The following is a 23489-nucleotide window of genomic DNA, read 5'->3' as shown; positions in this document are numbered from 1 at the left end:
ATCCATTTTATGGCTACGCTGCACAATATTGGGGAGACCACGCCCGCGAGACTCCGGCACTTCTTCAACAGATTCTGGATTTCGTCAACAGCGACGGGCACATGCAGGCCTCCTCTCAGGTGTTGCTGAAGCCTTACCCCCATTCTTCGCCACAAACTCGCAAGAGCAATGCCACAGTCGGGATGACTTGTCTCCACTTGATGAGCAATTTTAGGCTCGAGGAAGCATTTCAAGCCCTACTCCCAGATTGCCGCAGCCCAGACACTAAAGATGTTTTGGGTCGGACACCGCTATCATGGGCTGCCGAACAAGGTTGCTACACCATCGTAGAGCTGCTGCTGAATAGCGGCAAAGTTGACCCTGACTCAAGAGATAATGCTGGCCGAACGCCATTGTCGTGGGCCACTGCGACGGGGAACGAGCCTACCCTCAATATGCTGCTTGATATTGGTAACGCAAATCCTAATGCCCAGGATGAAAACGGCAGAACGCCGCTGTCGTTCGCCGCGGAACGGGGTCACGAAGCAGCAGTACGTCGACTTATCGCCAAGAACGCCAACGTGAACTCAAGATATACGACTTTTGGCTCGAAGTCGGTATCCATGCTATACGCCGTTCGAATCGATGGTCAAGAAACTCTACATCTATTATTCGATAGAGAGTCTAGAGGGATGGTGGGTTCTGTAGCTCGGTCAGCCGCAAACGGATATGAAATTTTGAGTACAGTTTTCGACGTCCTTGGCAATATGAGCCACACCGAATATGAAGACATCCAATACGGCAGATCACCACTATTCTTACCGACAAGTCAGGCATTTGGTTCGTTGGAGCTGGTTCTCATCAGGGAAGTCGGCAAGCCGGCAGCATACGGAGAAACTCCACTACATCTGGTAGCCCGGCACGGTCATGCAACTATAGCGAGGATACTACTTGATGTTGACGACATAGAAGCTGATACCAGAGACGAGTTCAAACGAACACCATTACTGGCCGCTGCTGCTGCGGGTCATGAAGAGGTGGTAAAACTCCTGCTATCTGTAGACGGAGTCAACCCGAATTCTATGGATGCCGAGGGCCAAACTGCGTTGTCGCTGGCGACCGAGGGCGGCCACGCCTCCATAGTGAAGTTGCTGGCAGAATAATAGGTAGCCGATGTGGGATCAAGCCATCATTGACGAGAAAGGAAGCTCTGCACCGAGAGAAGGTGCCGGTCGTGGGGGTTTCGAAATACTGCTATGGTCAGGCAGGCGAATGGCCTAGTGCAGCAACTTTATATATGTGTTGGCATGGCCTGGAGTAAAAGCTCGGTCTCTGATCCATAAATAATTAGGCAAGGCGAAATATGCATAGTTAGTTACAGGATGCGTATAGATTAACACGAAAGCTCAAAACACCCCTTTTTAAAGTGAAGATGTGCATGTTGGTTTTGTCACGAAAAAGATGTGGCCGCCTGTCAGATACAAGCGACAGCGTCAATTAACGCATATAGTATACGCGACACACCCCCTCAGGGATATCGGGTCAATTCGTCCCGGGATACCTGGATATCCTAGACCACAGCGGGAATTTTTATATAGGCAGGCCCCATGCTGAAACCGCGCTTAATTGCGCTGGCGGGACTCGAACCACGGGCCTTCGGGTAATGCGCGCCAGGCTAGCCAGAAGTGCGTGCGCAGTCACCGGGAAGTTCCCGGAGGGGTAACCCCTCCGCCCGGGCTCATAACTGTCACGAAAAAGATGTGGCCGCCTGTCAGATACAAGCGACAGCGTCAATTAACGCATATAGTATACGCGACAGGTTTACCGCCCGCCGCCTGGATCGGGAAATACATACAGCCTCATTCTCAAAGACTCTATTGCTCAAGCCTCGATCGGGGTTGCCTCTAGCACCAAACCACGTCCATTTCTCGCTCTGTTCGCCAACTCCGTTCTTCAAAACTTGTTTGCGCGAACCAGGACAGGGTCGCCTCTCCTGTAGAGTAACTCCAATAAAGCGGCCTCTATCATCTGCGACGGCCAAATGGCACGTCCTCCCATTGGTCCTGCTGGCGACTAGCCCGGTGAATATCCTGGCCCAACTCCCAGTAACAAATCACAAGCGAGCACGACCTTGTACGTACAAGGCAAATTGGACCGGGAGCGAGCATAATTATAGTGCCATCTGACAATGGAATCATCGGAAGTACTATTAGCCGAGTGGTCGCCTCCGTTTACTACGCTTACGACCTTTGCATCTCGCCGTGGCGCGACCGCGAAAGCAACAACCGACTGGTTCGATAATGACAGCTTCAACATTATGCTGTGCGCCCTCACCCGTCTAGTACACGCGCGTTGGACTCTGGCGGTTCTCTATCTGTCCAACTTATGGCGTCAGCTACTTCGCTTCACCAGCGCCGCGGGCATCAAGACGCGCGAGATGGGTGACCTCAAGTTGGACGCTCAAGCGATCAATGGACCAGAGACTGGGCCCCTTGACCCTGATAGTCGGGAATTCCCTGCTGCTACCGACGACCAATACAATATTGCGCGAAGAACTTTCATAAAGTCTCTCGACTTAGATGCCGTCTGCGCTCTGGCATCGCGGTACAACAACGGCAGACCGTGCCAAGTTGTGAACAGGAAAAACGGCAGCTTCAATGTTTGCTTTTTTGTTGAATTTGACCAAGACGGGCCCAAGTGGATTGTCAGGGTCCCCATCGAGCCCGCTCTTGACAATCCTTGGGACAAGTTGTTAAGTGAAGTGGCCACCATGCAGTAAGTGCTTGTCAGTTTCCCGCTTGCGACTACCGCTCACATAGACACAGATACCTCGAGCACAACACTCGGATTCCCGTCCCTCATGTTCGTGCTTATGGACGCAATGCCAACTTGACTACAACCAGCACAGGGACGCACAAATTTCTCATCGCAGACCTCATTCCAGGCGAGCCGCTGGATAAGACCGTTCTAATAAACGCCCCGGAAGAGCACAGAAAAGCCTTCTACTCTCAGCTAATCGACATCTTGACTGAGCTTAGGAAACTCGAGTTCCCCTTGATAGGATCCCTGTTGCCAGGCCCTAATGGCAGCCCGCATCCTATTTTGGGCCCCGTCATCTCCATGTCTGCCGCCACGCTTCGGCTGCATCCCCAGCCAACTTTCACTTCCGCCAAGGACTACATGAGACAACAGTCCAGCCTTGTATCAGGCTTCTACTCGCCGCCAGTGCCTGACCATACCGTCGACGATATCAAACAAGAGGTTTTCGCGCTACACGGCATGCAGCGGATTTTCCACCAGGTCATCGATCCTCAGCTGGACGAGGGCCCCTTTGTGTTGAATCATCTGGACTTGCGGGGCGCCAACATCATTGTGGACAAACCCCTGCAGATTCAGGGCATAATTGACTGGGAGTTTGCAAGTGCTATTCCACGCCAAGTCTTCACCCCACCGTCATGGATTACTGGCCATAATTCGATTGAGACGAGCAAGCAGATGCACGCCGAGTTCCGCGACGTGCTAGATGAGAAGACCAAGACGAATAGCCTCTGCGGCCAACTCGGAAGGGAATGGTATGGCCAATTGGATGCGAGCAAGTCGGACATCAACCAAACGGACATGGCATTTTGCGTTGCTCATGTACTACGTCGTCCCACCGACGTCACCGACATATTCTGCGATTTTTTCGCCCCGAAGCTTTCTAACAAACATCTCGATGATATGATGGCTGAATTTTTCAACGAGCACCAAACACTTGCGTTGGAGGTGCAACGTCGGGCGGAACACTGCGAGCGCTACACCCAATACTTGAAGAAGCACGGGCTGTACGAGACCGAGGTGGACAAATTGCTTGCCGCGTCCAAAGCGTTGAAGGAAAAATGGGATTGGAAATAGGACTAATCCTCCTGTTCACTCGAAAAACTAAGTATTCTTGCCTTATAGGTTCTTCTCCAGCTCCCCGTGTTGTTCCTGTATATCGTGTATTCTCCTCAACACATGTCCGGGGTACTGTGGCAACAGCCGCACTATGGTTGTCTCTGGCGGCTTGACCTTTCCTGCCAGTCGTGGCAGCCTGGTGGACAACTATGGCGACATCGTGAGCGCTTTGCATCGTTGAGGATGGAAAGAAAATCAACCCAATAAGGAAGGAGAAGGGATATGTGCATCCTCAGAACTGCAGGAAGAAGAGCAAGAGAAGCCGCCTGATTAGAGCGTTGTCGGAGTCGTCAACGCCCACGGAATCCTACCGAGGGGAGCCCCGTGATGCAGTGTCGGGTGTAGTGCCGCGCGGCGAGGTTGGCCTATTTTCCGCACGAGTTGCTGACAGAGTGGGATGTGCACTCCGCAAGCGTCGGCCTTCCTCGCCAACAGATTGCTCTCGATATCCATAGTCATCTACTTGGCTGTTGTTGACGTCCAACGCATGTTTCTGCAGCCAGTTGTCGCACATGGGAGCCGTCCATCTCTCCTCGGGAGCCTCGCATAATAGGTTGCGGAGCAAGGGCTTGCACGCCGCTGGCGCTAAGCCAACGCGAGGCATGACCGAAATGCGAATCCAATCTTGGTTCCATGACTTGCTTGGTTGCATGGTGGCATTCGTCCCCTCCAACATGGATTCCCATGCCGTTAAAAGTTCGAGGGCGATGATGCCAAAGGACCACATGTCGACAGCACTGGTGTATCCGCGCTCCGACTCCCAAAATTCGGGAGCCATATAGACGATCGACCCGGCGTAGCCCAGCATCTTGCCGCGGACATTGTACTTGGATAAGCCGACGTCGGCAATCTTGGCCGAGAAGCCTCCCACGTGCTGGTAGACAAGAATATTCTCGGGCTTCATGTCACGGTGCGTGAAGCTGTTGGCGTGCATGAATGCCAGACCCGAGCCGACTTGCTGCAAAATAATGGGGATATCGTCAACATTGAGCGATACAGAACGAAGATCGAGCGGCATCCACTCCATAATCAGCCACTGGGACGAGGTGGTGCGATGCCACAGCAGGTCGCTACGTGGATTAGCTGTGTCGAAAGATGCTTTGCCGTGTGGTGGAGGCGATGGGTGCCGGGGCGAGGTGGATTTGCCGTCATTGAGTCTCTTGTTTGGAGGGACGCAAGACACGTCGGCCAGAGTCAGGCTTTTGCACTGTACGTCGAGCAGCATCGACAGGTCCATTGGCTTCTTGAATGTAACACAACGTGCTGCAGGGTTTCGAATTAGTTGGGGGACAGATGGTCCCCGCAGAGCGATGGCGGCGTTCGGCACAATTAGGGATGGCGAGAAGCGGCCCCGGCCTGGGCACAGCGTTTGCCCACCTTTGACGCCGAGTCCCGCAGCCTCTTGCTCCGGCGGGGTTCCGCCATGGAACGAGGCTGGCGGCGTAGGGCACGCTTCGGGGCGCGCGATGGCTGCGCGCGCTGGCTCTCGGGCGAGCTGGACATGACCTGTGTGTCTGTCGCCTGGGAGCGGAGCTGCTCGTAGATCTGGTGGTCGCGAGCAGCCGAGATGTGGCGAAGGACTTCTGCTTCGGATTTCCAGTACCCCTGGTCGTCGATGGACAGCCGACACTGGCGTAGCCGATTGGCGTCGAGCCCGTGTCGTTTCAAGCGACGCGTAAGGGCCGCGGTTACGTGCGCCAGTCAGAGGCTTCACGCAACCCATCTGCCGCGTGCTGGTCGCAGAGCCTCTGCCACATGGCATGGAATAGGGCGTCCTTGAGATGGAGAGCCTCGTGCCGCCGGTAATCGGCGTGGTGTATGGTGGCGCGAAAGCCGTCGACCTGCCGGGGCGTCATCTTGCGATGCTCGAGCTCGCAAAGCCAATTGTACGACTGCTCGGGGGTTCTGTCGCCGAAGACGGCTTCGGGGGTGGCTTCTTGCCGGCGCCGCAGCTCGTCTTGGAGCCTCGCAGCCACGTCGTGGGCATCGGGAGGCGGGATTGAAAACAACGTCGGCGTGCTCATTGCGCAGGCAGCCTCGGGGTCGGGGCGATGGCAGAGGTGAGGGAGGGAACGAGGTGCAGCCGCTTGTTTGACGCCGCTGCCTCGGCCTCCGTACGCCGTCTTGTCACGTGCCGCTGGCTATTCCTGTTCCTTTGGAGCGTGCGTGGCAGGTTTCTTCATCTCACGCAACCTCCCTCTACTTCTACTACGGCACCCTTTGCTACGGCACACTCTACTACGGCACCCTCTACTACGGCACCACCTTTCCTTCAAGCTGAAATGGCAAGTCTCCTCGGCCGTCTGCATATATGAGTCGTGACCCGTCGATAGTGACTACTTGACAAGGCAAATTATATCGTCTATCGTCCCGAACAGAATCGATAGACGCCGAGGTCCGCGCTCGGAGCTTGCTGTGCCAGGCCGTGAACAGAAAGGCCGTGGAGACTGCCTGCAAAGGTGCCCAGCCTTCCGTTAGTGACCGGGCAATGCTTCGCTTTGTCCCCGCCTGGTCGGTCCCCCTTTCCCACAGTATCATCCTTTCTTCCCACCTCGTCGCTTTCGTCTCGTCTTCAACAGCCACAATTGTAAACGGCGAGTGGTTTGTGGATCGATGCATGCTCCAGGTGGCCATGAGAGGCAAGGAGAACGAGGCCAGACCCGCTGCATTGGGCAAAAGTCTAGAGTGAAGTGGGAGACGGGAAACCCGCGCCCAGAGCCCACCGGTGGCACAAGAGACGAAAACTTTCGGCAGGCATGGATGAAGGGTTTCCGGCAGGGTTTGGGCGCGGCCGCCATGGTTGGCGTCTTCCTTATTGCGCCTATGTGGCTGATGGTCCTCCGCAGAACCCTCTACACGGCGCTGGTGTCCACGACAGTGTTTGTGACTATATTCGGCTTGGTGATGGCCTTGTTGCTTGACGGGTTGAAGGATGCCCTGTCGAGTACTGCTGCGTACTCGGTTGTGCTTGTTGTTTTTTGTCGGCTTGACTGTTCCCGCCAATACTCCTTGCAGTTTCAGGGAGCGTTGGTAGGGAAACCGGGTGTGAAAGCTTTTGTGATCCTATCGAAAGGTGATTACGTCCCTCTTGAATCCTAGTTGGCAAAGCTTTGCCATATGCCGTCTTGCTCCAGAGCATGCATGTCTTCCCTGCGAAGCACTATGAGAAGTTCGAGCACTTCCTCCGACGCGTCGGCCGCGACAGGTACTCTCCTAGGTAGTAAGAGACAAAGACCATCCGCCGCGCCTCCTCCACAGGGTACTCTAATAAAGTCGGGCAACCCGAGCCCCATTCCAAAGTCCATGCCGTGCAAACCGAAATCGGCCCAACTGAGAATGGCCAGATGGCGCCCACTGAGCAAGTCCCAGCTAACACCGATAGCCCTATAGTCTTCACTGCGGTCCACCAGGCTGTAGACCTCGGCAATGTGGTGTAAGTCGATTTTGGGCGAATGGCTTTGATCAATAGCGTGACAGATTTTGGCGAGCGCCTCTGGCGCAGAAGATGTACTTAAGCCTTGGCCCAAAAGCTCTGGTAGAGCATAGAGGACAACGTTTCCGAGATACGGATTGTCTGGGGTTGAGAATTCGGCGCCGATGCGTCGACGACCGTTGACGGGTATGGCCATTTTACTCGTCTCGGTGGCCAAAGCAGGATTGCGTTGCATTCGGACGCGAGTAACCGCGGACCATAGGACGGCAAAGAATACAGTGTTTGTCGTGGGCGCACGCGGCATATAGCTACTCAGCTGCTGCTTTATGGCATTGACCCGCGTGGTTGGAATCGTGAACATTCTGAATGTGCATGGCGGAAGGTCCGTTGCCGGCGCTGGAGATGCTCTAGAGTATTCTGGATGTGATGCAAATAGACTATCCAGGGGCTTGGCCACGACTGCAGAAAGCTGAGAAGAGAGTGAGTTCGAAAGCCGATCAAGCCTGTTTCGAAATATACCAGGGGAAGGCAATGCGGATCCCGTCATACTTCGAATCCATAGCCTGATGACTTCCGCGTATCCGGTGCCATCCATCGCGTTATGGTGCATAGCGACGCAGAGTCCTATTCCTTGATTGTCGGCGAACCGAAAGATGCTTGCGGCAAAAACAGGCGCTCCTCTCGTAAAGAGAGCATCGTCTATCATTATCGGCACCGGCCAGACATCGGCAGGGAAAGACTCAGGCGGCATGCCTTTCGCAGCCAACGCCTCATACGACGCTTCTATCGAGCCTCGGTCGACCAAGGTGGGTGCAGGCTCGTTTATGTCTCTTCGGATCTCGAGCGTCGGCGCCTCCATATCCCCTCGGGCCCGGGTGGTTGGATGTACCCGACCTGCCAACCATGGAACTTGTTCTGTAAGGCGGTCCAGACCTCGCTGAAGTCGTGGCGAGACCGATGCGATGGATTCTGTTGTCCGGAATGCCATGAGCATGGGAATATACGCCCTTGGCATAAGCAAATCTAGCGGAGTCAGCCGCTCAACATCCGAATTGTCGGCCATGGCTGGATTGGTCTTGGATTGGTCTTGGGAATGGCGCGGCAGCGGTGTTGGCATGGCATCGAGGGAGCCGGAGAGCCCTAATTATTGCATATCGGGCTGTCCTATGACAGGCGGCAAGGTCATATATGACCCGCTGCTTCAAACGACGTGGAACAGCCGGTATTACGCCCGGCCGTCAGCACTTGTACGGCGCAGCCGCTTAGGGTTTCACTCAAAACGGAGACATGGCGTCTTGAACGCGTAATATATAACAGTAGGCGTCTGGCGTGCACTTTAGATGTTGCAATGGAGCAGGAAGCACAGGTACTGGGGCTGCGGGACGACGCCCGCGCAAGGGACTGCATGTGGTATTGTGGTGACTGACTATTCAATCCCTGTCGAGGGTGACACCCATATCAACAGGAAGCCGCTTATTGCTCCCGAGAGCTGCCGGGTTCCAAAATCATCAGGGGCCGCCTCTGTCCAAAACGTCTTGGTTCCGTCAGGATGCTCGTTGCATATACACTGCACAGACGAAGCAGATGCAGCTGTTCAAAACGCAGGCACCGCAGGTGGCTGGTTCGCCGCTGCGCTGACCCCATCCTGCAGGTTCATTACGGGAGTTAATAGCCGAGATTATACTATTCATGTGTCGATGACTGCTTGTGAAGTCTTGTGGAGTCTGGGGAATTTTCAGCTTCATCTTTGTGGTTGCGAGGATCATGTACAAGATCAAAGTGGCTGACAAGGTCATTAATCGGTCATTTTGCCTATGATGGTTGATCCGCAAATACATATGTGTACGTTAGCCGCCAGAGATCGGTTTATCGACGGACTCGACGCAATGCAGCCAAGCTTGGGAGCATTTCCAGAGACAGGAAGTTTTATAGCTGGATTTCCGATGACCTCAACACGTATGCCCCTGTCAACGGCAAGCCATTTGCCGTCTTGTCTGGGCGAGCAGAGATATTTCATAAGCGCCATAGAACGGTGGCGGTTCTTTAGAAGAGTTTCCGTCATCTACGGTTAATAGATGGCCCCTCTTGTATGCACCGAGTCAAAGACTCCAGTTCTAGTCGTCTTACGAATTGGATGCATAGACAGAAACATGTTGGTACGCGGAAAGCTATGAATGAAGGGCAGTGTCGTGATCATTGGCTCGGTCTTTTCATGCCCCTGGCCGTTACGGTCAAGCCCACCGGCAACCGCAACCGCAATCGCCCGTATTCGACTGGCCTCACGATCAACGTCTGCTCCCAGCGCGCGATCAGAAACACCTCATCCAGACCCAGAACATCGATACCTGAGGTGCCGACATACATGACCCGATCAGCTCCTCGGTGGTTCTATATACATTTACGGACGTAGCGAGAAAGGAGTTCTAAGCGACCAAAATAACGGACTAGAAAATTTGAGTGGCATAAGAATGGCTCTCAGGCTCTTTATACACTCATCAGCCTACATACAGCCTGATGATTTACTGCTAGGAGGCTCGAACCCGTCATAGCAAAGGAAAGATGGGCAAAAAAACATACAGTAGCCGGTGTTCGCTGGCCGTCTCCGATCCAACTACTAATCTGCCCCTTACAAGCTTAACTAACCGCGAGCAGACGAGAGCGGGTACTTTCTTGCAGGTATGACCGTATGTGCTAGGGTGACGAACAAATTTTATTTATATCTGGCAACCATAACGGCTACTGATGCAGCAATGCCGGAGCCCTCTCGCCTTGAAAAGCCAGGGCTGCCGCTTCAAGGAGCAGAGCGCTCAGCAGATCATCTCATGTTGACCTCGGCACACTAATAAATCCCCTAGCGAAGCTCCACCTGTGGAGTCGATTTGCTTGAGTTTAAGTAGCCGGTCTTGGTCACATATGGTGCGACAAACTTGCAGTCTGGTTTGAATCCTTTTGCTGCGATGTATAAGTCTTGAGGGCAAAACATCCAAGGGCCGCGAGAGTTGACGGATTTCTGGTCGCCGAAAGTGGAGAGTCCAATGGCTCGAGGCCTCGGCAATCACTGGTTACCTTTACCACTTGCTTCTCGCCGTCAAACAAGGCCTTTTGATCGCCATTTGCAGGTGTCCAGCTCCTCGCGACAACAATAACAGAGCACTCTCGACAACGGCCTCTCTGCAAAGTCATCCACCACCCATGTCGGATCCTGCCTCGCTCTACTCGAGACTGGCGTAGCAGAGACAGGTTGAAATGATGTGTGGCAATGACGGCTCGGTTTCCGATGATCGAATGCCAAAAAGAATGGAGGGTGAGTAGAATGTCAAGGGGACTGGGTCGTCAAGTTCTGCCAGACTGGGCAGCGCGCTCGACTCTATAAGCCCGGGCAAAACGGCCTTGTGGCTTTCGGAGCTCTCACTACCCAGAATTCCATACGGCTGCCGTGCTCTTTGGAGGAACCGGCGCTGACGACTTGACGAATCACTCCCTGGAAGCTCTTTGGTTTGTTTAGACGCGAAAGCCAGTGCCATCCATTTATGCCCGTTGTTGGGCTCGGCATGATATTTCGAGTAGTGTCCATTTAATGGCTGCCCCATCAGAACCGAGTGCCGTTTGGGATTATGTTGCGAGGTGAACGCCTAGCATCGGAGCCTATCTCTGAGAGGGCCTAGACGGCTCCCTACATGATAGGTCCCCTTTCGAGTGGTATCCGCATTATCGTCTAGTTTCCAGAATCCGATGCTAGCTAGAGTGCTGTTCCGCGCGGACCACATCCATTAACGTCCGCGCCGCCACCCACCAGCGTCCGCACTGTTTTCTCATCTATCCAGCCGAGATATGGAACCGTAGGCGCACATAGAGCTGTTCTGTATCTTCCGCCTTGTGCGTTAACATCGGCGCCGTGGTCGAGCAGTGTCTGCACTGTTCTCCCGTTGCCTGCAAGGGATGCCGCTTGAAAGGCTGATCATAATCATATATTGTGCGTTGACGTCAACACCTCTCTCTGGCAGCATTCGCACCAGTCCCTCATGGCCCATGGGCGGTCCCGATGACAGTGCCCTCCAACCCATCTGCCGGGCAAAGGCCATTTAGAGGTCTGTTCAAGGCTTCGAGTCCATGTCGCCAAATTTCTTACCGATACCTGCGCCTCTGTTAAGTAGTGTCCTGGCAATCGAGTCTAACCCCATTAGACTGATGAATTGCAGAGGTGGAAAAGCTTGGCCCCTTGGCTGCGATATCACTGTCACATCGGCATTTCGCTCATACGCAAATAGCATGCGCAACCGACCATCTCAGCGTTTTATATCCGGCGTCATTGTCGATGTCTCACAAGATGCTGTCACGAATATGATCCAGGGCTTGCTAGAGTGCCAGAGAAAGGTCCCCTCTGCAGCGATCAATACCGGTCCATGGCAGCTAGCGAATATACGTTAAGCAAACATTTGTTAAGCAGGCCTGTGACTGATCTTGCGAGAAACCATGTTCAAAAGGCGGCCCAGGGGTCGGTGATAGGGAGTATTCCTTGGATATCTCTAGAGCTTTGGCCCGAGCCATATCTTGTGTTGATTTCGTGCTCCTGTCTTACAATTCTGGGACTCGGTGTAAAGCTGAGATGTGATTGAACGTAGCAATTCACCCATTTCTTCCGTAGCCTTGTCACGGAAGCCAAAATAGAAGGCGATGACCACGCGGGAAGCTGTGCTTATGGCATCTAGGTGGTTGAGGATTGTCGTGGTCAGGACTGTCTTGCCAAATCCCGGCCCCGCATGTACTCATAGTCTTTTACGGCATTCTGACTTACACTCAACAAACGGCTGGCTCTGAAGAAACCGTTCTTCTGTTCCTGGCCGTCGGCTCTATTTGGCTTTATTGAAGTGGGGAGATCTAAACTCGTTTCTCCAAAGGTAGCGACATGAAGATCTTCAGAGTTTTAATGTGTCCATGCTCTTTGCTATCTGTCAGCAATAGTTAGTTGACTTACCGCCGCATAAACAGAGGCACTTGGCTTAAGCCCCGTTACAAAGTCCTTGATATTGACCATCATGTACTTGAGTAGTATACAAGTAAACTGGTGATAATTTAAGGCTAGCAATTAAAGACTGAGGTACCCCCCCTGAGGGATATCGTTCCACCTCCCTTTAGCCAACGCTCGATATACATTAAGGCATGTAATTCCTAGATCTTAGCCTTATATAGAAAGGCGAAAGCTTACGCTCTGATTGAAGTCACCTTCGAGCTATCAATTCCTAAAAAGACGCCGATCATAGACATCTTACAACGACTTTGCAAGTTCTCGAAGTTGACATTTGCGTCTCTCCTGTCCCGACGGTCGTTGCGATGTCATATCTACCATCTCGATTTATATTCGGCTTTCCGAAATATATAATAAATAGTGGGAAGTCGAATGCCGAGCCTAGAGAGCTGTGAATTTTAAGAACAGTTGTTCTCCTGCTGGCCTCGCAGAATAGCCATCAATCTGCTCCATACCATCGTCGTTTACAACAGAGGTTTTAAAGTTGGAATATATCATAGCAACTATATGCTTCATTTCTGTTGAACCTTTGGTTAGCGTTTTGCCGTTGTTCGAAAGTTTGCAGCTGGCATACCGTTGGTCGCAAAATTCGACCCAATGCACATTCTGCCGCCACTTCCAAAGGCCCAGAACTGTCGGTTCATATCTCTTCGACGTTGTTCTGTTTGATCAAGCCATCGTTTATGATCCCAATGCTCTGGATCTGGATAAACTTTGTCGTCGAGATGCAGAGTATGGGCAAGGGCCGCGATGCGCACGCCCCCGGGAATTATGTATCCACCAATTTTGCAGCAAGGATATGGTGTCATGCGAGGCTGAGGTCCAGGAATTGGAGCGTGAAGCCTAAGAGTCTCCATGACGACGGCGTGAAGTAGCGGAAGACCGTCCAGCTCTTTGCTGTCTGGGAGGGTACCATTGCCCGCAACGGCGGTCTTCATCGGTGGACTCAACGTGAGCAGCTCCTCTCGCAATTGGTCCTGAAGCCCCTGACGCTGAGACAGGCACCAGGCCAGATAGGTCAGAACAATCCCCGCGGTCTCGTGGCCGGCCAAGACTTGATCCAAGATTTCGCTAGCGATGGACAAATCTCGCTGTCTAACCGTCGTGGAGTAGAGAACCGAAGAATCGCCTTCCAGGTTCTCCTCCCTATCGATACCTGCATGAATAGCCTTGTAGACAACTGCCTCATCCTCCGCTGGCTGCAGTTCTGAAGCTCCTTCCAGAAGCGAGTCGCGCGCCGTGTCACACATTCTCTTGTTCCACACTCTCAGCTCCTCATTTGCCCTATCCACAGATACGGGGTAAAGGCGGAATCCGAGCTTGGAGCAAAGAGACGCCAGGCTGGGAAGCTCCTGCGGCCAGAAATGGTGACGGTGTCTGCAGAGGTACAAGTGCAGCCAGTGATCGCGATACGGCTTATCCTGCAGGAAGTTTGTGCTGTTTCTGATTCCGAACGTGTACGCCGAGATGAGATCCATGGTCGTGGCCATGAAAATAGACTGAACCTCGGTTCCCCTGGCGCCTGACGTGGAGGCTTCCCGCCGGAGGAGCGGGAGCAGCCGACCACAGAGTATGGCGCGGCTCTGGGCTCGTGCTGCTGGTGAGGACTGGATATACGATTTCGAGTAAACATTGGACATCATCCTCTTCCTGCGCGAGTGCTCTCTTGAACCAAGCGTCGAGAAAATACACGGTATGCCATAGTTGTCGAAGACGGAGTACCACGGCCACTTCTCAAATCCGCCTTGATAGACCGCCCGGACCGCATCGACTCCATCAACACTGAGGGTATTGGGAGCGACTACTACAACCGGGCCGTGCCGTAAATGGGCATCGCGGAGGCTCCTGTTCTCAATGCCCTGCTTTCTTGCGCGAAGAATCCAAAGGCTTGAGAAGGCGCAGGACCAATGCGGGGTCGGGATGCGTGACAGCGGAGAAAAGAAGGCAGGGTATAGCAAGTATGAATACAGCCCGTATAACAAGCCGGCTGCCCCTATTAAAATGAATAGCATATTGAAACGGCAAGTCGGTATTACAGGGGGAGTTGGTGTAAGATTGTTCGTTGTAGGGTTCAAAAAAGCTCACGTCATCGCCGCTGATATCGTCGGTGAAGGCCTCACGTGTACGGCAGGCTTGAGGGGTCACGTCTATAGCCGGTGTGCTAATTGTCGTCGGGGTCTGTGTAAAGCGGACAAGAATACGGGTCAGGAATGTGCGGATGCTCGCTTCTTTCTCTTTTGTTGTTTAGTCAAGTCTTGCATTGTCTACATGGCAGAGGCGACGAGATGGGTGCCCAGCATATTGCAACCTCTATAAGGAGTATTCGTCACCGTTATCCTCCACTGCCATATTCTCCAACAAGGCTGTAGAGTCTGTATAGGTCGTTCAAGACCCGCTCCATCGGCATCCTTTACCCCGGCTTGCAGATTGGCGTTGCATCAGCTGGGCCGGTGTAACTCCGACCTCGACGGTTTGGGCCTGTCCTTGGTCGCCTCCACCGCATAAGCAAAGTGGTCAAGATGACTTCGTAGCTTACCGTGATTCGTTGCAGTGGCCTACATTCCTCTGTTGCGCCAGCGTGGGCAAGGCGCGTGCTGTTCCTGCCCTTGTGCACATCGGCCCTTGACTGTTCAGCTACTAAACCTACCAAACCCCCATGTGGCTACCGTGCTTCTTGAAGTAGCCAGGCAGAGTATTCACCAATCACTCCCTGATGCATAATCGTGAACAAGCCAGAAGCTGCAAAGCCAGCGAAAACACAAGGCTCCAGTCTGGCTTTCATTTACCATTCACGTATGCCCCCAAATCCAGCCCGCTCACCCTTTCGCCACTCTTAGCAAGCGTCGCTCCGACTTGAGAAGCGATGCTGCAAGTATGGGCTTTGCATGAAAACGTAGGGTTCGTATACCAACAGGGATTGCGAAAACTTGTAATGACCTGACGCACTGCGAAGACACTGTAGCCGTGGAATGGAGGTTCTGGTCGTGGGTCAACAAGGTGACCGGCGTGCATGCCTTTCATGAGAGCACCCAAAAGGATCGAAGAGCACTCGAACGAACAACCGATTTGGCCTTCGAAGAACCGTGATATTAAGTGGTGGAGGTCTGCGACGATATCGGCGATGATATCTTGTCTTTTCTGATCAAGTCCATCTGATAGTGAATCAGTCATTATACTCAACGTACTTGGTACAGTTATTGCTGACCGACAATAGCCCCAGGCAATGGCAGATTCAGCTGATGGAGGGGACCACGACTCTCGAGCAAGACTGTTTCTGTAAGCTTGCGGAAAACGTCTCGTTCGCCAAAAGCCCACGATACAAAAAGTCTAAGCAACAGGTTCCTGCAGTAGTGAGGCGGGAGGTCTTTAGTCAGATTTCCAATCCAAGTTTCTGAGAATAGTGCCACTGCCTCGTGACAGTCGTAGTAGTCGACGAGAACAGCAATCTTGGCCAGAAGCTCGAGACTGATGGTTCGAGGCACCTCCTTTGTCTGGCCATGGATGATTCGCATCAAGATCAGCAAGGCTTCCGGGTCCCAGTCCGTGGCAGCCACAACGTAAGCGTACTCGGACGTTGCGTTTGTCTCTATCCATCCGTTGGTCATCATTTTTTTGAAGTACGCAGACGCCATCATGAGATGCTTGGATGAGAGTCTCATCCGCATCTTGGGGGATTTTAGTAAGCCTCCAGGTGTTTTGGACCGGGCTTGTTTGGGTTTGGCAGATCGGGTGTTGGGCCGCCTCGACTTAATGTTTGTTGACTTGCTGGAGGGATAGACCATGGTCAGTTCGTCGACAGGGGAGCTCAGCAAGCGATGCTGTTGCAAATGGTCGGGCCACAGGTCCGCTGCAGGGCATGTCGCGAAGTTATCACCAGCTTGCACGTTACGAAGAATTAACAGTGTATCTCCATCGGGATCGATTTGCTGAATGGGGCTTTCCATGATGCGACTTTCGTAGGTATCGTGACAGAATGAAGAACAGGGTCAAGCCAATGCTCAACTTCAACGAGCTAGCGAGCTCAGACCTGTCGTCGAGGCCAAGGTTGCTCCAGAACCAAGGCACCGAGGCAACGATGCTGCGATTTGAAGAATGGCGATGGTAGATCCAGGAGGCGGCAGTTGACACAGAGAACTGTCGTCAACGTTGGAAGCAGCTTAGTCATGCGCCCATATGTTCAGCACCCCGCGCCCGCCGTCACGTGCGCCGCCAGCCTTGTCACCTCTGCCAGCTGCCAATTGCCAGCTGCCACCCAAACCGCCGAGTTCGCGACGAGGCTCCAAAGCTCGCCGCGCCTCATGTTTCCTCGATCCCAAACCCACCACAAGCATCCAACCTCACCACACCAACCAAACCACCCGCATCGCGCACAACGTATAACCTCTGCAACCTGCGGCGCCTTGGCTTCGCCTCTGAATCGCCAAGATGCCTAAATGTACGTTGCTTCCCTCTCTTCACTCCCCGGTTTCGACGATTTCTTGTCTGCTTCTGGAGCTTTTTGCTAACCTGCTCTTCGTCTTGTCTAGTCTTCTGTGAGCAACTCCCTCGAGCCTTGAACCCCCCGCACTCCGACGGGCTTTTGCTAACCGCTGGTGTTCCTCCGCGCAGGCGACTACTGCGATGTCTACCTCACCCACGACTCCATGAGCGTTCGCAAGGCGCACAACAGCGGCCGCAACCACCTCCGCAACGTCGTTGACTACTACCAGCGTCAGTCATCCCGCTTGCCCCTTGAGCTTTCAAAATAAAATGGGATGGACCCCTTCTAACGAGTTTTGCCTGCAGAAATCGGCCACGAGAAGGCCCAGTCCGTCATCGACTCCATCACCTCGTCCTACGCCGCCGAGGGCCAGGCTCACGCCAATCCCATGCTCCCGCAGAACCAGCCGGGCCATGGCTTCCACGCCCCGCCCCCCTTCCCTGGCTTCCCAGGTAGCTCGCCTCCTCCCTTTGGCGACGAGGCCGACGAGGAGCAAGAGCATGAGCTGACTGAGCACGCTTCAGGCGGCGCCCCGCCTCCCTTCCCCGGCATGCCAGCTGGCGGCCCCCCCGGCCAGTTTCCCGCCGCCATTCCGCGTATGTCTCCTGCTCTTGCCCAGGGAGATGAAGCACTTTGGCTCACCCACTTTGATCAAGCTATTCCCGGCGCTGCTGCCGGTCGCGGCATGCCTCCCATGCCGCCTTTCCCTCTTGGCCCCCCGGGCCCGAATGGCATGCCTCCCGTGCCCCCCAACGGCCTTCCCTTCTCGCCTCCCCCCGGCGGATTCCCGCCCTTCCCTCCTCCCCCCGGCCCCAACGGTACGCCTGGCCTCCCCGGAGCCCCGCCTCCCAACTTCCCCGGCCTTCCCAACATGCCGCCCCCCGGACAGGGATTCCCTCCTCCCGGCATGGGCGGTCCCCCCGGCGGCTTTCAGCAGGGCAGCCCTTCTGCGCCCGGCCAGGATCGACGTTAGGCGCCTCCCCGTCGTCGTACCTACGATTTGGCCCCATTGGGCTTTTCTTTTCTTCGTGTTGCATGGAAGGCGAAGGCGAAGGCGGCGTTTAGGCTGAGACTCACGACCGGTATGGATGGTCAGGAATCGGAAAAGATGCGAGGGAAGCAGACAAGGTCGTTAGGTTTAGCGGCACTTGGCCAGGCACGGCTCGCACAATAGATCATGAAAACATCTGCACGCAGACTCATTCGCGTACATGCCCTCACAAGTTCAAAGGGAACCCAGAGTGTGGAACCAAACGTGACCACACACAAACTGCAATTTGATTCTGTCAATGCATCGGGCAAGAAGCCCATCGTATCATACATACAGTGCCGCCTCCCGCTCCGATGCCTGCTCGAGGCGTGTCGAGGCAAGTCCCGCTCACTCGTCCCCGTTCACCCGCGCAGCGTCGAAAACGACTCGAGCACCCGGTGGGAGGAAAGAAGAAAGAAGGCAGAAGGCAGAAAACAGAGCAGGCAATCATTTCATCCACGCATTGCACACGTACATTTCCCATAGTTGCCCCAAAACTCACGCGCGTGCTTTCATTTCAACACATTCAGCCTGTCATCAAGGGGGGCCGTAATCGTCAAGCCGTCTCGTCGTAGCAGTCGTAATCTCATTGTCGCGACCGGTGTTTGTTGCTCATTTTCATCGTCCATGAAATCGTTTTGATTTTTCGTTACCCCTTCTCGACCCGGAAAGGGTGCTTTTGTCTTCTGTTGGCCTGAAATATAAAGGAAACCCGCTCCAAACGGAAAAAACCAAGGGCCCGGCGTCCTGTGAGGGGCGCTGCAACAAAGGCCGTCGTGCGCTAGATCAGCCCGTAGCCGTCGGGTTGGCGCAGAGCTCTTGAGCCCCTGGGCTCGATGACTTCCCGAACGCCATCACGGACGTCCTTGGGGCCGCTGATCATCTGTCGGAGCTGCTGCGTCCGCTTCTCTCGCCTCCTCTCGCTCAACATGCGCGGCAACTTCTGGATCCCTTCCCACCGTCGCCCCACCGCAGATCGTCGCAACTTCTCCTGGCTTTGGTTCTGTCGCAGGCCACGACCACCCCAGAAACCTCGTCGCTCGTTTGCATCGGGTGCAGCGTACGTCGCGCCTCGCATGCTCTCGCGCCGCAGGTACGAGTCGGCACTGGCCCGGCGACGCATCACCCGGAGATTGCCGCTCGGGGTGCGCCGAATGGTGCGTCGTTCAGGTCCGTGAGTGGTCTCGGCAGGAAGAAACTCATCGTCGCGGATAGGAAAGATAGCAAATGTCCGCTTCATCCGCGCGCTAAAGCTCCGCTTCGGCATACGCGCCGGGACAGCCCACTCCCGGTTGGACGAGCTCCCGTTCAGTCTGGCTCCGCCGGCATCATAGTCGTGCCCGGCGTAATCGCCGCCGTCGACTCTCTCCCCCTCGGGGGGTTGCGGGCGCCAAAAGGGATGCAGTTTGTTTTCATCAGCTGGCACGGCATCTTTCCGATGATACGTGGGATTCACGTCTGTGTTGGCCGACTTAGTGGCATCCGTTGACTGGAACTGGCGCACGTTTCGGGAGAGTGATAGGGTCCTCATCAGAAAACTGGGAGCCTTGGAGGCCGCCGGCGGATAGTCAACGGAATGACGCCGCCGACCGAGCGCCCGTCTAACGATGGAGGGTCGGCGAGAGGGCGGCTCCACCGTTGCTTCAAAATAATTTCCCAGCCGGGCAAGCCTTTCCTGCGCCGGAGTCGAGCCCGATGGAGTGGCCGGGATAAAGTTGATGGCCGGGGGCTGTGCGGGTGGCGTCGGCGGCGGTCGCGGATTGCGGAGCGGAGAGTCGACCTCATCCGAGGAACCTCGCCGAGGTGGTGTCACTGGCCCCCCACCCGGGCTTGTCGTTCTGATCGTCGGCTGCGCAGGCGGTGTAGCCTCTTCCTTTGCCATCTCGGATACCTCGGCAGGCTTTGCTAGATGATCGACGACGAGAACCGACGAGTTCTGGTGAAGAACCATTTGAACGGCCATGGCCTCGGACACCTCGAGCGCCGTGCCGCTCGTCTCAAACGAAGCAATGGAAAAGGGGGTATTTCTGGACGAGAACTTTTTGGATGAGAGGGCATCCTCATGTCGGCCAAGACTGGCCAGGTCATGATCTTCATCTGGCTCGAAGCGGATGGTAACTTCTGGTAAAGGACTTGGCTGGGGTTCAAGGGAGCCTGCTGGCGCTCGTGCGTGTGCGGGAGCTCCAAGGTGCTGCGGCGGGGAATCGGGAGCCCCGAGATGGTCTTCCGTAGCCCCCAACGCGTCGCCACTCGCATGAGCAGAGTGCGACGCAAACGGGGCAGGGGTGGAGGGAGACGAGCCAACCGTCTTGTGCTCCGAATGGTCTGGTTCCGATTCAGGCCGTCGCCGACCTCGCTGCTCCAGCACAGGGGAGGCGACGTGACGAGCGGGCCTGTGTTGGGAACCAGGGTCAGGGCTCGTGGCTCTTTTTGATCGTCGGCCGGCGGTCGAACGGAGCGCACGTTCCTTTGTCGACCTGTCCCGGCTCGAAGACCGCCGCTCGGGGACGACGACGACTGGGATTGCGCCATGTTCCCAGACCTCGCGACGTGCACGCCCGCTCGCTATCGAGTGGGATGTGTTGCGAGCATAACCATCAGTCAGGCGGTCCATTTCGCCTCCGTATTCGGCGAGCATCAATTTGGGGAGGTGGAGGCTTGAGCCCCCCTGAATGGGCGAGAAACGACCGCTAGTGTCTCGTAAAGTGCCTCGCTTCTGTACGTGTCTCAGGGTTCTCTGCCTTTGTGGTGGGAGGTCCACCAAAATAGCCTCGACGACAGTTGACGGGTTGGACTTGATGGACTGCCCTGACAAGCGCTTGGCATCGGTGCGGATCGAAGTATCCGAGTTGGAAGGGGCTGAAGATGCATGCCTTTGATCCGGCGTACGTTTGGGGGACGAGCTCAGCAAGGGTGCCTCGTGGAGTGACGTTTGGCGGAGAGGCTTGGCAGTATTTGTCAGAGGCGCACCGTGGTCAAGTATTTCGTTAAGAGTGTTCTTGTCGAGAATATCGAGGTGCTCAAACCCGACATGCTTCTTTGGCCTGGCCAAAGCCCTCCCCATGTTGTTCGCCCACTCCCGTTCAATGTCAGGGGGCGCACACCAGGCTCGGTCAGATTTCGCGAGGCTTCGTCGAGTCTTAAAGTCCGATGTGTCGGCCTGCCGAGATTGAATGCGCTCTAGAGCGACATGTAGATCTGGGGGCGAGATGAGTGGACTGCATTGAGAGTCGGCAACACGGTACAATTTCGAGAAGGAGCTCAAAGGCTGTCCCATGGTAAAGCTGCCGGCTTCGTCGTCGGATGACGAGGGCTCCTCTCTGGCGGTCTCGAAAGATTCGATTGGCGAGCCCATTGCTGCGGTGTTGGATAGGGTGCGGTCCAAGACAGAAGGGCGCAAGGCGTGGGGACGGAGAGCTGGGCCGGGCGGTGTCACGTCTGGCGTTGGGGGGCTCCGCTGATCCGGGGGAGTGGCGACGGGACGCTTGACGTCTCGGGGGACGGCGTGTCCGCTGCTGTCGGCAATGTATGGCAAGGTAGGGTGGCTGCCAGAAGAGTTCCTAGAGTGGTTTGGAGGCGTCGGAGGCAGGTTCGGGGCGTTGCTTATGGTGCGAGATTCATGCTTGAGGACGCGCGGAATCGAAGGCTGGGCGGCGTCGGGGTGGGCAGAGTCGACGGCGAAGCGCAAGTCATGGTCTGCGGGATTGGGTCGAGTATCGTCGCGACGGGTGCGAGGCCGGGGCAAGGGCTTGTGCTTGCCGAAGTTGGGCTGGCCAAGGGCGTGCTCAGGCGAAGAGGGCAGCATGGTGAGCGCTTGAGACGAGGCCAGTGGCGGGCATGCTCAAAGAGAAGCGGCTTGTTGGGAGAAGCAAGGGATCGTGCGCATGGTGGCCAGGGCGTCTATGCTCCATCCAAGCCAGGACGGATAATGGGATTAAATGGATGTCTGAGACATGGGGAGAGCAAGCAAGTCAGTTTGCTGCGGGCGTTTTGGCGTCGGAGGAGGCGTCGGTCGACGAGCGATGATGGACAAGGACGGGGGCTCGACGCGTAGAGAGGCAGAGAAAGCAAAGGGAAGAGGGCAAGGCACGTCTGGTGGTGAGGGAGCCGTTTTGGATTGTGTCGCAGATTTTCTCTTGCAGGCGCAGGCGGGGACGGATGAATGCCTGGGCTTGGCGGAGGATGGGAATTACGTGTTCACTGGTACATGTACGGACGCCTAGGCCCTGCAGAGGCGCGAGGTACCCTGGGGCTATATTCCGTATGGCCAGCAGATTCATCGAGACGCAATCTTCTGCTGAAACCAAGGCAGTCACCAATCAATACCTTGCGTGGCCAGTAATTACCGTTTCTGCCGGCTGTGGAAGCAGAGGCAGGGGCCGACGATGGGGGCCTCTATGGAGGCATAGAGGGCAACGGGAACCAGGTAAGACATGGGGGCCACCTGGATCCATACTCACGCACTTCTCACGCACTTCTCACGCACTTCTCCTCACTTGTCAGAGCTCCAGGCCGGGATAAAAGCAAGTCTAGCTTCACCTACTGTTCCGGGTTAGCATCCGCTGCTAGTCGCCTCCTCGGCAGGCTGAAAAGACGATGCCCGGATGGAGCACGTGGTTGGCCCGTCATGTCGACGCTCCGCCGTATCGCGACGGCAGAGCGGGACGGCGCGGGCAGCAAGTGGGAGTCTAGAGTCTAGCTGTCCTTGAAGCAAGTCGTCAAACATCTGGCGAATTCATCTGGTCGTGAGCAAGTGCAGTTGAGGCTCGTGTGGCTTAACCCGGACTGTGGCGTCGCCTCGTTTTTCACCGTCTCGACTCTCAAGCCGACGAGGCAGACACAACCCTCCCTCCCTCGTCCAAGATCCTTCGGCGAGCCGCGTTTGCCATCCATCGCACTGCTCGACCTGCTCCATCTGCACGAAGCTTCTTGCGGCCCCACGACTCTGCGCCCGTCTTGAGAATGGATGGATCCCGCCATGGCAAGCTCCAGCTCCAGCTCCAGCTCCATCAGCCCATGACTCGTCACGAAAGCCCAGGCTCGTCAGGTCCAGCTCGGCGTTGCTGGGCACGCTTTCGGCTGCCTTGAACCAGCCCACCGCACAAGCCCTCGTCCAAAAAGGGGTCCCCTGGGGCTAGTTACCGCAAGGTCCAGCCGGGTTGGCTCGAGAAACGGCCGGTTCTGCCCGCCGCCTTTGTTCTAGGCGTCACTCGGAACAAACGGGCAAGGAAACCCTCATCACCTCTCCAGAAAGGTCATATAGCGATCCTATTTCCGCGCACAGAGGGGGGCATGCTGTTGCACGTGCCATTCAGGGGCCCAAGCCGAGTCGTTCCCGAATCAGCTTATACGACGCCGGGACGAAACATGTGCTGCCGACTGTCGTCAAGGAAGCGGCTGAGGCAAGCCTTGAGACAAAGGCCCCTTCAAGCCCTCGCAGTTTTCCATCCTGCTGCCCGAGGGCGCGGAGGAGAAGAGCCGATTCGTGGGCCGGAGCGAAGGCGCCCAAGCCATGTGCGACGCTGGCTGCCGTGCTGCATCGACAAGGCGCCGGATCGGCAGTGCGATGCTCATCGTCCTTTGCAATGCCCAAGATGCATCTGAA

The 23489-nt window shown here is 55.4% G+C and overlaps 7 protein-coding genes across 7 annotated transcripts; 2 read left to right on the top strand and 5 right to left on the bottom strand.

Annotated features, from left to right (window-relative positions):
- Positions 1-2167: 2167 nt before the first annotated feature.
- HRG_09309 (phosphotransferase enzyme family domain-containing protein) lies at positions 2168-3873 on the top strand (the record flags this gene model as incomplete). Its single annotated transcript, XM_044867780.1, has 2 exons — positions 2168-2754; positions 2805-3873. 2 exons carry the CDS (start codon positions 2168-2170, stop codon positions 3871-3873), a joined length of 1656 nt encoding a protein of 551 aa, XP_044717040.1.
- Positions 3874-4147: 274 nt separating this feature from the next.
- HRG_09308 (kinase) lies at positions 4148-5939 on the bottom strand (the record flags this gene model as incomplete). The annotated part of the gene is made up of 4 exons (XM_044867779.1): positions 4148-4222; positions 4349-5122; positions 5293-5498; positions 5630-5939. The coding sequence occupies 4 exons, from the start codon at positions 5937-5939 to the stop codon at positions 4148-4150; spliced, it is 1365 nt and encodes a 454-aa protein (XP_044717039.1).
- Positions 5940-7010: 1071 nt separating this feature from the next.
- Positions 7011-8465, bottom strand: HRG_09307 (transferase family domain-containing protein; the record flags this gene model as incomplete). The annotated part of the gene is made up of 1 exon (XM_044867778.1): positions 7011-8465. One exon carries the CDS (start codon positions 8463-8465, stop codon positions 7011-7013), a length of 1455 nt encoding a protein of 484 aa, XP_044717038.1.
- Positions 8466-12755: 4290 nt separating this feature from the next.
- HRG_09306 (cytochrome p450 domain-containing protein) lies at positions 12756-13852 on the bottom strand (the record flags this gene model as incomplete). Its single annotated transcript, XM_044867777.1, has 4 exons — positions 12756-12892; positions 12949-13275; positions 13321-13573; positions 13640-13852. 4 exons carry the CDS (start codon positions 13850-13852, stop codon positions 12756-12758), a joined length of 930 nt encoding a protein of 309 aa, XP_044717037.1.
- A 1664-nt stretch (positions 13853-15516) lies between these two features.
- Positions 15517-16318, bottom strand: HRG_09305 (uncharacterized protein; the record flags this gene model as incomplete). The annotated part of the gene is made up of 4 exons (XM_044867776.1): positions 15517-15526; positions 15580-15610; positions 15793-16221; positions 16264-16318. The coding sequence occupies 4 exons, from the start codon at positions 16316-16318 to the stop codon at positions 15517-15519; spliced, it is 525 nt and encodes a 174-aa protein (XP_044717036.1).
- Positions 16319-16799: 481 nt separating this feature from the next.
- HRG_09304 (u1 zinc finger domain-containing protein) lies at positions 16800-17827 on the top strand (the record flags this gene model as incomplete). Its single annotated transcript, XM_044867775.1, has 5 exons — positions 16800-16809; positions 16983-17084; positions 17160-17306; positions 17379-17450; positions 17511-17827. 5 exons carry the CDS (start codon positions 16800-16802, stop codon positions 17825-17827), a joined length of 648 nt encoding a protein of 215 aa, XP_044717035.1.
- An 838-nt stretch (positions 17828-18665) lies between these two features.
- Positions 18666-21689, bottom strand: HRG_09303 (uncharacterized protein; the record flags this gene model as incomplete). The annotated part of the gene is made up of 1 exon (XM_044867774.1): positions 18666-21689. One exon carries the CDS (start codon positions 21687-21689, stop codon positions 18666-18668), a length of 3024 nt encoding a protein of 1007 aa, XP_044717034.1.
- Positions 21690-23489: the final 1800 nt, after the last annotated feature.

The sequence above is a fragment of the Hirsutella rhossiliensis genome (assembly GCF_020360975.1).
Source record: "Hirsutella rhossiliensis strain HR02 chromosome Unknown scaffold00012, whole genome shotgun sequence".
NCBI classification, from domain to species: Eukaryota; Fungi; Ascomycota; class Sordariomycetes; order Hypocreales; family Ophiocordycipitaceae; genus Hirsutella; species Hirsutella rhossiliensis.
This window is presented reverse-complemented; position numbering and strand designations above follow the sequence as displayed.